Source organism: Mytilus edulis, chromosome 11, assembly GCF_963676685.1.
Source record: "Mytilus edulis chromosome 11, xbMytEdul2.2, whole genome shotgun sequence".
Lineage (NCBI taxonomy): Eukaryota > Metazoa > Mollusca > Bivalvia > Mytilida > Mytilidae > Mytilus > Mytilus edulis.
This window is the reverse complement of record NC_092354.1, coordinates 14,565,006-14,578,549: the sequence shown is the minus strand read 5'-3', so window position 1 is coordinate 14,578,549 and position 13,544 is coordinate 14,565,006. Positions and strand designations below refer to the sequence as shown.

Below are 13,544 nucleotides of genomic sequence, written 5' to 3'. Positions count from 1 at the left end.
CTTTTTTTTTGTGTTATTATTATCATGATTTGATGATTTAGCGCACATTTATCTTCGCTCTCAATCGTGACCGAACATCATTTATGAAAATATTTCTCATAGCTGGATTGATTAATTCTAAGATAGCTAAACAAAGATCAACAAAATACAATCATGATTCGTCTTATTTGAAATATCCGACTGCTAGTTTTGCTATTTTTTCTAAGCACATGTATTGTATCACCTTTACTGATTAAAAAAATTACACAAAATACACATATACATGTTATTACGTACACTCGCGTAGTTTTTAAAAATCCGGAAATTAACCCGTCATCGTTTTAATTTTAGATCAAACTGTTTACTTCCTTTGTTGCTTCCCTTTGTCAGAGGCTGATAGAAAAGCGTCGACATCACTTTCAAAAGCAAAATGCGTCCAAAAATACACAAAATAACATAATTTGGTATGTGCTTTTGATAAACTTATCATATATATTAGTGTCCTGTAACATTGCCAACGATGTTTTGACCAATCAATGATGCATATGGGCGGGATAACAGAAATGGGCTGTCCCATACACTAACTTTTTATAAAAATCACGCTAAAAACAAATTAAATGCATTGCGTTTGCATTGAAACAAACTCCCAAGCAAAATTGTTTATATTAAATACACTTTGACAACCATATGAGGTCAAATTACAGTTTTAAAAACTTCCTGTTTAGTAATTTGCATGTTGATAAAATGCATTTATATGATATTTGTCTAGTTTGGCAAGACCAATCAAACAGATAACCCTACACATAAAATAAATACTGCGGAACAAGAAGAGAAATCTACAGTATTCAACAGTTTAATTTTGGATTATTGTATTTGACTTCAAATGTTGTACATGTTGTACAGCATGTACAGTGATGTATTTTCACATTGCAAGGTTTTGGGTATTTGGATGAATTTTGTCTCAAAATGACACTTGATCTTTTTCCGCGTAACCTTGTGACAACAATCAACAACACTATTTAATTATGATGTCAAAAAACCTGATTTTTGAAATTGATGCCAAATTTTGCAAGAATTAGTGAAGAAATTTGTATACATTTTGTACAAGTGTAAGTCTTTGTGTAAATATGCGTTTTAACACTATTGGTATTATTAGTGTAGCTGAATTTTGACATCAAAGTTTTCAGGAACCTGACTGTGTGACTTTATGTACATTTGTAAATGTGGAAAAATTTGGATACCAGTGTAAATACTTCTATTATATGACATTGAGTTATTGTGCATGATAATCATGATAATAGAATCATTGTTCATATTTATGATTGAGAAAAATCTATACTTTATATTTGATTTTAATGTAATACATGTAATATAGGGTTTTGTAAATACCGATATCAAAACTTTAAAAATTGTATCAGTAGGTATAGTTAATGTAGTCTTTTTTTATGATGCAAAATCAGTTGTACATGTATTCTACTTTTAAATTAGAAATTATTGCTTTCATTTATTTTTGCGATTTTTCTCAATTTAACCTTAAATGCAATTTATTTTTTTGATATTGTCAGAGGAAACTCCTGTTTAAATCATTATAAAAAATTTCAAATGGTAGTTTCTATTATTGTGGTTTTAAATAAAGGCAACAGTAGTATACCGCTGTTAGAAACTCATAAATCCATAGAAAAAAACAAATCCGGGTTACAAACCAAAACTGAGGGAAACGCATCAAATATAAGAGGAGAACAACGACACAACAGAAACAAACAACATTAAAATGTAACACACAATAATTAAGCATTAGGCAAAATCTGATGAGAATAACAAATATAACATCAAAACTAAATACATCAATTTGTGATAGAAAAGTACCCTGACACGCCTTATAGTATGTATAGCAATGAAAGTTCACACTCAAATATAAGAGGAAACAAACAACACAACAGAAACACAACATTAAAATGTAAAACACACAGAAACGAACTGTAATCATGATAATATAACAATGGTCAAATTCCTGACTTGTACAGGACATTTTTTAAAAGAAATTTATAACCCTGGCTGTCACATTTTTTGCATTAATAAAAGCATCACAATAATTTCTGAATAGACAGTAATTTGATGAATCAACTGGATTTACCAACATTCTTGATAAACTGCTATTCATTTTTATCCCAGTTACATGTTTTTGAAAAGCCAATCGAACATGTTGAAGACAAAAAATATACTTTTTTAAATTTATGATATAGAAGAGATCTTTCTTTGAATGGAAAATTTAAAGGTTTGAAAGCTCTACCTTTGGCAAATATGAAATCTCTTGTTTAGGTCCCAAGTAAGAAAAAACAGTAAGTAAAAGCCGCTCTAACATGCTTAAGATATGACTCAATGTTCTCCCCAGGTAGTGGCACCAAGACTCTATATTTTTTTTGGCATGACAGTTAAATAATTTCTGTGACGCTACAATTATTTGGAGAAGGCACTTTTCTTGTCTCTACATCTCAAAACCATGTCCTAATTTTTGAACTTTCATCAAATTAGTGCTTGACATAAGGCCAATTAAAATTAATTGATAGATTTTCATCCCCGCCCGCCCCTCTGAAATCGTCCCGCCCCGATTTTTTTTATTTTGGAAAAATTACGATTTCCGGATTTTGTTCATGTCTGTTACCGGTAAACATCGATATGTTCGTTTCATTCAAAACTTCCTGTTTCATATTTCGGTTTTGTATTTCTTCGAGTTATCTAACGAAAATGATTAAGTCAACATATTCTGCAGCTCTATGATGTCAACATCATGTACCGAGAATAGATATAGTTTACGAGAAGGGCATGAAATATTCAGGTTTATACGAGTTGAACGCTGTGTCCAAGAACGCAAATCGCGATATGTCACATTAGAAAACCGTTTTTTTTTTATTTATGATCATTTATACAATGACTTTGTGTCAGGAAATTTGGACTATGAATTCAACGATATCGAAAGCGCAAGAATCGTTGAACACATGGGTACAAAAAACATGTCAGGATAATAGAAATTATAAGGAATTGACACCAGCACGAACTTGTTAGATTGATGACCGTATATTGAGCTAAAACAAGGGTCGACAAACATTAATATTATAGCAATTCCTTAGACTTTAATACCCATGGCTGTTGTTTTTTGTTGACAAACAGCAAACACCCTCTGTCCCAATACCCTCAATATAGTCATTAAACAACAACTTCTTTTTAGTTCAGTTCATGTTTTACATCATAATTGTATTTGCATCTTGCTTTAGCACCAACCCTATTGCTTTCAACATTGTTGGAGTTTTCATTTAATTCTGTACTCATAATACTTGTATTGCATATATTTGTACAAGTTTACTTAATTTTATGGGAACTTCAAACCATCGCTTAGAAAGCAAAATAAATTTGGTGTAGGAATAGTCCAACTGAAGAGAGCATTAATTTTCTCCATGTTTTTGATGTTTACTATAGATAGGTTTTTAAAGTAGCAATTACATGTAAAACCATGAAAACAGTCAATTGTGGTTGCCTATCAGAGATATTTATTTTTAAAGAGTTTGAAAATTTATGAACGATTCCTTATATATATACATGGATATACAATATACATGATATATTAGCTTATTTTACACTTGTTTATACCCCTACGGTATAAAGAACTCGTCACTAGAGGGTTTCTTATGAAATAAAATTTAAAAAATAAAATCCTCCCACCCGCCCCATTTTTTTCAAAAATTTGGATGAAAATCTACTAATTAATTTTAGTTGGCCTAAAAACAAATATATCATCTTTAATCCTGTTAATTGTAATCCCTACAAATAGGACAATATCTAATTAAGACTGATTTAATAGGTTTGGATACGAAAATTCAAAGCTGATAAAACGACAACACTAACTTATGGTCGATTTTGACAAATTTTGACAAAATGTAATCAGATAATTAATTTGAAATCTATGTTTGCACCAATGAAATTCAAAGATGTAAAAGATTTATTTTTTTAGAAAAGAGGTTTGGGGTATGTTTTTACAATTTTTAAAGAATTATTTTCTTTCCATTCTGCCATTCCGGTTCTTGTTGTAGAGTGTATATTAAGGAGTTTGATTTTTAGCAAAATAAGTTTGATATTTCTTTATAAAGTTATCATAATTGTCTTTAGGTAATGTTTCATCCATTTAAGGCATTAAAAGCAACATATTCATTCTGACATCCAATCTCATGTCGACTAAAACCTTGTTAATTTTAGTTATCTTTTCTTTGACCAGTCCACCATTTAAATATTTTTGTACGGATCATATGAGAGATTCATCGAAACTGGACCAGATATGACCAAAATCCTCATTTTTAAGATGATATCTACAGACACTTAAAAATGAAATCAAAATAGAAAATTACACATTAATTTTGATAAGAAACAACTGGGACTAGTATATTGTGTACCATGAAACAATGAATTTCATAGACATGATAAACAAAATATTTTTTAATGGAAATGTTATTGCGATGCGATCATGGTGATCATGGTTATACTTTCTTTTTCTCTTTTTTTTTATATAAAAACCTGGTATTTTTTGTACTGGATATCATATTAAGCACAGGCACTTGTCTCAGAATTTTTGTTTCTCTTAGTCTATATACCTTACACAAGGTACTTAATTGAAAATTTAGAAAAATTTCACCTGTAGTGAAATTCCGTTTTATTTCGATTTCTCAATTGCCAAATCTAATTTGATTTATCTACACAATGGTGTATGACACGACTATCATTGTCTCTTTGACACATTCCCCATTTCCATTCTCAATTTTATACTTTAGTCTATAAAAAAAACAAAAAACAAGAAACACTTTTGAACCACATCAACAAAAAACAGCCACTGAACTATAGGTTCATGACTTAGGACAGGTGCAAACAAATGCAGCAGTTTATAAATCAAGAAAATTAACATTTGATGTTGGCAAATCATTATCTCCCCTTAACTGGATTGTATGCACTTTAATACATATATATGTAGTTGTTGTTTTATCTATTTATAAAAGTACAACGTCATGGACAATGAAGCATCAAGAGAACAATTTATAAACGCAAAACACTTATTCTGACTCAGTAACATAGATCTAGAGCCTGTTTACAAGTAGATATTACATCATAAAGTATACAAAATTTCAAATATAATTTGTACTCCTGACAGTATTTATTTATAATCTCTATCATCATGCATGATCATGTTGCAAAAACTCATGTTTTTATTTTATTTTTCAGGATTCTTCAGGAAATTCAAGGATTTTCTCTAATGGTGGATCCATATTAAAATTGAACAATGTAAAACAACCATTCAGAATCATGTAGCTGATCAAAAGTTTGGATCAAAATGGATTAGAACATTTAAATTTTATTGGAGTATATTTTAACGATTTACGCAAAAACCCAACATGGAATCGCTGCAGTGTCAAATTTGTAGCAACTTTTTCCAAGACTTACAATTGTTGAACGATCATATTGAAACTCATACTAAAAAGGAGCTTTATCAATTCGGTGTGTCATTAAAAAACTACTTAGAGATTTTGATTCGTGAAAACACCGTGCTGAAGGCACAATTTAACCATTTAAAACAAAGTCAAATACTTTCCACAGAGGACCAGTTTTCGTTGTATAATTCATTTAATCTAACTCCTTCTTCCAAAGAGGACCAAACCGAGCTAGTTCATAATGACAAGGTACCAGTTTACACAATGGCTGAAGACCAGACAGTTCAGGATGATGGCCAGTACAGGCAACCAGAATATGTGCAAGAGGTCACAGTACAATCTGCTGAAAATACAGTAGAACCTCAAAATGAGCCTGAGAATGTGTCATTAATTGATCTCAGTCAGGAAGAAATGAATAAAAATGACGAATCATCACCAAAAGTTGTAGAATCGGAAGATGAAACAATAATTTGTTGTATTTGTAAAATAACTTTTCCGAGTTACAATTTATTGAACAACCATATACAGACACATATAGATAGTAATAGTTTCGCTTGTCCAGTTTGTCAAAAAGTTCTCAATTCCCGCAATAATCTGCTTGTTCATATCCGTATACACACTGGGGAAAAGCCGTATAAATGTCACGTATGTGGGAAACCATTTACTCAATATGGAACACTTTATCGTCACAAGAAGAAACACGAAGCAAATGGCGAGTATGAGAAACCCGGAACATCACCTAGAGGTGGCGATCAGAGTGATGCGAAGTCAAATCACTCTACAAAGAGCACCGAGACTGCTGATTCACCTGTTATTGTTGAAGATTCTCAAAAGTCAGGCTTTCCCACAATGCAACAGCAACAGTTATCGTATCCACCAAATGTTATGTTATCTCCAAACACCTCATTGGAAAGTATTCTTCCACAGCAGTTATTGGCACAGGAAGGAATTACCCCGGAACTGCTGGAACGTTATAATCAGTTGCTCTTCCAACGACCACATAATCCAATGCAGATTTACGGACAAGGTGGTGGTACCAAAGAAGGTTCATGGCCAAAAACCAGTGAAGCATCCGATGAACAAAAATCAGCAATACCAGTTCCGCAACCAAGACCCGAACATATATCTGTGAACTCGTTAGAAACGCTGCCATGGGCTATCAAAAAAGAGCATGAGAAGAATGAGAAAGAAATCGATTTGAGTACTATCACAGAAAGAGAATCAATCGACCAGCAACATCATCAGCACCAGCAATCACAGTATCAGTATATGTATCATGGAGAAAACAACACAGAATCACCTAGCTCTGAAACCACAACCAAACAACCAGAACCTGCACCTGAAAAAACAGAGACACATATACATAGTCCATTGAATATACCTCAAATTCCTCCACGAGTTCCTCCAAGCTTAGATGTAACGCACCCAGAGTATTCATTGAATTTATTAACATCACAGGCAGTTTTAGCTAATCCAAATTATATTTATCCTGGTCAGGAAGGAGCACCGCCACATACTAATGACGTTGCAGCCCTAGAAGAACAAGCTAAGAAGGAAAAGCAACTTGTAGAAGAATGGAATGCGGCAATGCAAGCACAGGCCCAAGCCAATGCATTAGCAGTTCAACAATTTCACCAAGGACTACCTCCAAACACAATAGCAGAAAATCAAAAAGATTCCAAATCAATGTCAAATAACCAAATACTGGAATCATTTACAAGTTTAACAAAAAACCTTCTTCAGAAATTAGCACACAAGAAAAGTGATGCCGGGGAAGATGATGGTTCTGTTGAAATGGGAGAAATTAAATGTTCCGTCTGTCAGGTTTCTGTCCCATCCTACGAAGAGATGAGAGCTCACATTAAAACTCATAATAAACACACTTGTGATGTTTGTCAGAAGAGTTTTTCAACACCTTTCGTTCTCCGTCGCCATAAAATGATACACACAGGTGAACGACCTCATGTTTGCTCCGTATGCGGAAAGAGTTTCATTGAGAAGCAACACCTTACCTGTCATATGAGAACACATACTGGAGATAAGCCTTATCGGTGTAAATTCTGTCCAAAAAAATTTGCCCAGAGGAGCAGCTTGCAAATTCACCAAAGAGTTCACCAAAGAGCAGATGGCGGCAAAAGATCTTCAACTGAGGAGGGAGAAATGAATGAAAGCTTGAATACTTCAGCTGAAATGGAATCATCCCCTGATGCTAAGTTAAGTTTGACAGAGGCAAATATTATGGAATTAAGGAGAAGATTGAGCTTTAATGAAGCAGATTTACTCAGATTTAACCAAAATCTCGCTGCACAAAGTATAGAAATGCTTCGTCCTAGAACAAAGAGTATGGAATATGGTCCAACTTCGGAACAAAAAGCTTACTGGGATCCTAATCTACACAATGTTTTTGTACCTCCAGCTGTAGCCAATCCCGATGAGAATAGAGATGCCCTTGATCTTACATTTCATAGTAGAGAGAGAGAAAGATCTCTGTCAATCAATTCTGAGGGAGCTCCTCCTACTTCGTCGCAAACTATAGATTTAAGTAAGACTGTGGATTCTGGTCAACCAATTGTCATTCCTAATCCAACAACAAGCGTGTCTTCACCAATCAGACTTGAAACAGCAAGATCTGCAGATGCTGAATTTGAACAGAAACTACAAGAACAGTTGCTTCGACATGCACATGGGCAGCAGCAAACCAAAGCACAAGTACAACAAGCACAGAATGAAGCAGTTTCACAGGCTGAAGCACAAGCCCAAGCTCAAGCCCAGGCCCAGGCTGTGGCAATAGCACAGGCACATTCTCAACAAATACAGGCACACTCTGCACAAGCACAGGTACATGCTGCACAAACACAGGCACATGCTGCACAAACACAGGCACATGCTGCACAAGCACAGGCACAACAAAATCATGAAAATGGAGATGATGAGGATGAGGAGGGGGAGAATCAAGAACCGACATCAGCTTCCTCTCAAGGAGAAGGGAACATGTTTTTACAGATGGCTAAAGCAGGAGAATCTCCGTTTACTTGTCATGTTTGTGGAAAGACTCTAAGCACATTGTATACACTGCGTAATCATATTCAGAACCATTATGGTCATAAACCATTCAGCTGTGATGAATGCGGTAAAACATTTAGTATTAAAACACATCTTATTACACATAAACGTGTGCACACTGGAGAAAAGCCATACATCTGCCAGTGTTGCGGAAAACATTTTCAACGTTATAGCGCTGTTCAACGTCATCTCCTCTTCGTTCATAAAGTTGAAAAGGGACTCAAAGGTAGAGATTATGTCATTGTCCACTCTGATTCTATGAAAGACGATATTTTACAGGAAATCAAAGACCATGAAGATGGACATGGAAGCGATCATGATCATGAACATCAAGAATCTGAAAATGAAACTGATATTGTAATGCCCCCTGCTTCAACCAGTCAATCGTCAATCAAAAGTGAGCCAGTGGTGGCTCCTCCCAGAAATGGACTTAATACTTCTTTAGATGAAAGTGAATCTGAATCTTCAGGTGGTAAAGAGGAGATAATAGAATGCCGTTGTACAATATGTAATATTTTGTTTATGGATCATGAAGCTTTAATAAAACATCTTGGGATCATGCACACAGGAGGAAATAATAGAACGTGTGAAATATGTGGCAAGAATTTTACCGTGCCTTTCTCACTGAAGAGACATTTAATGATTCATATGGGTATAAAACCCCATAAATGTAATGAGTGTGGCAAAAGATTTACCGAAAAACAACACCTAGAGTCACACCAACGTGTCCACACAGGTGAGCGACCTTTCAAATGTCACATTTGTCGTAAAGTCTTTTCGCAGTCTGGTACACTACAAAACCACCTTAAGAAACATGTTGAAGAGCCACAAGCACCAGGAGAACTGAGACAAACAGCCAGTCATGAACAATTTCTAAATAATATACAATATCAAATGATGCTGGCACGGGCTCAGATGGCACAAGCTCAGGGATTGGATAACCCTCTTGCATTGTCACAAATCATGTCTCCTGGAGTTGACATGCAGCATGTGTCTTCAGCCGGATTAGTTCAGATGAGGTCTTTAAGTGTTGATAGTTCTGTCGGAGTTGCACAACCTGCGAAATCACCGGGGCTTGATACAAATGTTGCAGCAGCATTAGCATCTAGATCAATAAGTGTCGATAGCGCCATTGCATTACAGCAGTTGCAAGAACAAATGCAAGCAGCTGCTACCATGGAACGACAGATGCAAGAGCATTTACAAGCAGTTGCTAACGCTGAAAGAGCTATGCAGGAGCAGATTCAAGCTACTGCTAATGCAGAACGTCAAGTTCAGGAACAACTGCAAGCAGAACGTGCAGTCCAAGAACAGTTACAAGCTTCAGCGAATGCTGAACGAGCTTTGCAAGAACAGATGCAAAATTCAGCCAATGTTGAACATGCTGTTCAGAATTCAACTAGAGATGAACATGTGTCCACAGAGCATGAAGAACAGGTGTCCAAGGAACTGAAGAATAGTCGTTCAAGGAATGAACATTTGCACAATAATACAGACACTATAGACAATTCAAATACTGGTTCCAAGTCCACAGTTGGAGAATCTCATCAGTCAATGGAGCTGGACAGGGAACCGGATAAATCAGGACAGGAAACAGTCATATCTAATGATGTTGAAATGACAGAAGTGTCACAAGCTTAAAACATGAAAAATTGTATAGGTTTTTTTGTATTATATAGTTAAGACGGCTCTGTATATTGTCATGACAGCACAAACAATATGGTACATATGAAAATTTGTTAATTGTTATTGTTAGTGCATCACTCTAATATTTTTCAATATGAATATTTTCAAAAGGTATAATATGAGCAATGATGGGAGTAAAGTTATGCATCAACCATTTATCTAATTTTATTTTTGAGGGGGAGGGAGGGGGAGACAAATGGGTTTTGTAATTGTGACAAAATTAAACAATTTTTCAAAAATTTTCAAAAGCAAATTATTGTTTTTAATATCATCAAGAAATATGTTTTGAAACACAATGTTATTTTTTTCATCATAATTTTTAATGGAAATACACTTATAAAAAATTCTCATGCCTTCTTTAACTTTTTCTTTCTTTTTCAAAATTTAGAACCAAAGAATTTATTGTTTTTTAAATCCCCATGCTGCCTCAGAATGGTCAGTGCTTTAATTAAGTTTTTATCTTATATAATGGTTCCCAAAAATGTTACCATTAATACAGAAAGAGTTGACCCCTTGTGGGAACTAATACATGTTTAAGCAGAAGCTACATTTATTCAAAAACTAATTAGTAGTTCAAATTAACATTGTTCAATTTTAAAAAAAAGTTCCCAGTATCTTTTTTATCAATTTTGATCAACTTGAATTCAATATGAACTTTAATATTAATTTTAAAAAAAGACATATCACCGGTTTTTTTTTAACACTTTCAAAACAATTTGAATAAATTTTAACTGTAATAAGTGGGATACATGTTGACAAGCCTTTGGTGATCGACATATTTCATGTATATTAGCCACAATCTGCCATGACTATTATAACTGTGTACCATTATTTTGAAATGATAGGTTTGTTCAAACACAAGTTTATGAAGTTTATGAATATAAATTTGCAATGCTGTGGATTCCTTACTTTTCGTGGGTACCAATTTTCGTGGATTAAGAAAACTTGCATGTTCGTGAAATTTAATTTCGTGGTTATGCAAAAGTCTGTGTACAAGCCTATATAAAATATGTCATTTTTTGAACATTTAATTTCAATGTTCATGTGTACCCATTAAATCCACGATTATTGGTATCCAACGAATTATAATGAATCCACAGTATATAAAGGGGTTGCTTTTCTTAAAAATAAGTTTTTAGACAAAACATGAAAAATGCTATAATAGCATTTTGGTTTTGATTTGCCATAAATGAACAGGTTATTTTTGTTAAACTTTCAGTTTTTTCTTGCACAATGAATATTACAAAAGTTGTGTTTAGACTTCCCCCAAACCTTACATACATTGAATTTTCCAAGGATAGGAAATAGGAAATGGCTCATATTCTTTTATTGTTACAAATTTCTTGAACTTTGCAAATTATGTCTACCAATTTTTGAATAGGGCCGTTTCAGAAAGTGCCATACATGCAGTTTTATTTTTCTGCTAAATATAGGTTGAAAAAGATAAGCTGGTTTTTAAAAATTCAAATGTCTTTTTCTTATTTAAACATTAGTTTACTAACCACAGTAGTCATGGAAACATGTCCCAATAACCAAGAGTATTTAATATAAAATATAATATCTATTCAAAAAGCGACCTGAAACTTACACTCTATGACATCAAATCATTTTGAAACCGATTGTGTTTCAATTTATAAATAGTTTTTCCTTACAGATCTGCATCTGTGCATGCAGTTATAAATTGGCAATACTTAGAATTAGTGTATTTTGATGAATTTGTAATTTTGTATAGAAATGTTCTTAGATTGATGTTGTTATTGTCGTGAATTGTATAATTTGTACAGCGTTTATCACTAATGAATTTCATGTCTTTTCCTGAAAACATTTTGCATTTATTTTTGATGAAATATACATGTAGTAAAATGACTTTGTAATGTATTTTTGTTATAAATTTCAATATTACGATGAATTTATCATGTCTTTAAAGTAATTCATAAAGTAAACTCATACATACATGAAGTGTATAAATAACATCGTCAATCTTTCATCATGATAAAAACAAAACCAATTATAAAAAATATTTTTGTCATTTATCAATCATATTTATTATTAATCATAATAATACTTGTATAATATATTTTATTCTAACCATGAATACTTAGAATATTTTCAATATTTCAATATAAATAACTATTTTATTTTAGTTTTAAGGGTTCATTCTCAAGTTTAAATATGATTATCTAAAGTTGTAAATATTTTTGACCGATAAGTTTTTTTTTGCTTAATATTGTTATATGCAGAGTACAATTGCTTTTGTAATATTATATCATTTTGTTGTCTGTTACACTGAATATTAAAATACCTTTGAAATTTAGTATCTTATAAAATCATCAAAATCTGTTTCTATAGAATAATAATAATAACTCAGACTGTATGATAAAGGACATTTGTATGGTCCAATTAAACATAGTTCATGTGTCAACACGAGGTGTTGCAAAAACTTTGAATAAAGATAGTTTTGCCCCTTTGACAAAATATAAAAAATTCAAAAAAAATTAAACCACATTCTAAATCAAAAAAATTAATTGGCTTAAAAGCAGTTTGACAAACACTTATTTTGATCATTGAGAAGCATAATATTTCTTTAACAATAGCTCGTGCTTAAAATATTCAACTGATTTATTTTTACAGAGTTATCTCCCTGTAGTGATATGTATCAACTTGAAAACAACCACTGGATTAAAAACATAGTAAAGCATTAAAAAAAGGTCTGATAGTCCTAAATTAGATTTATAACTTCAGTTGGCAATTTTAAACACAAGATGTATGTTTTAAAGATACAGTATTAAACCTTGATATGAGGCAACATAGAAGTGTTTGAAAAAAAATTCTTTAAAAAAAAATATCATGTTAGAATCTGGAAGGAAAATATAGTATGTGTTTACCTTTTTAAATGGCCTTGTATTTAAATGCCAGTTATGTTAATTTTTTTAAATAGAATATTTGTGATCCGACAATGTGAAGCTCACTGAGGCTATCATAAAAAAAATGTTTTTTGTTAATCTGTTTTATTTTATCTACGTCTGTTAGTTATTCTGTATGACAAATTGTTGAAAATTACAATATCTATTTCAAAGTCACAAATGACCAATTATTAAACAAGCAGCTGAAAATTCAAAAATGTAGTATTTTGAATATAAGAATATTGCAATGAATTACCTCCCTTTGATTTGAAACTTAATTCAAAATTTTCAACAAAGAAAAGGCAATTGAAAGATATTTTTTATTCTTCATCTGAATTTGTTAACATTTAACACAAGTACACAAAGCATACACCTTTTAAAAAAACATTTTCAAAATCTCCTCAAGCAACTTTTAAAATCAGATTTTGTTCTAACAATTTTCATA

At 32.7% G+C, this 13,544-nt stretch overlaps 1 protein-coding gene across 1 annotated transcript; it reads left to right on the top strand.

The window, feature by feature from the left end:
* Nucleotides 1–342: 342 nt before the first annotated feature.
* Nucleotides 343–12,691, top strand: LOC139495196 (zinc finger protein 91-like). The gene is made up of 2 exons (XM_071283404.1): nucleotides 343–443; nucleotides 5,242–12,691. The coding sequence occupies exon 2, from the start codon at nucleotides 5,412–5,414 to the stop codon at nucleotides 10,149–10,151; it is 4,740 nt and encodes a 1,579-aa protein (XP_071139505.1). The 5' UTR covers nucleotides 343–443; nucleotides 5,242–5,411; the 3' UTR covers nucleotides 10,152–12,691.
* Nucleotides 12,692–13,544: the final 853 nt, after the last annotated feature.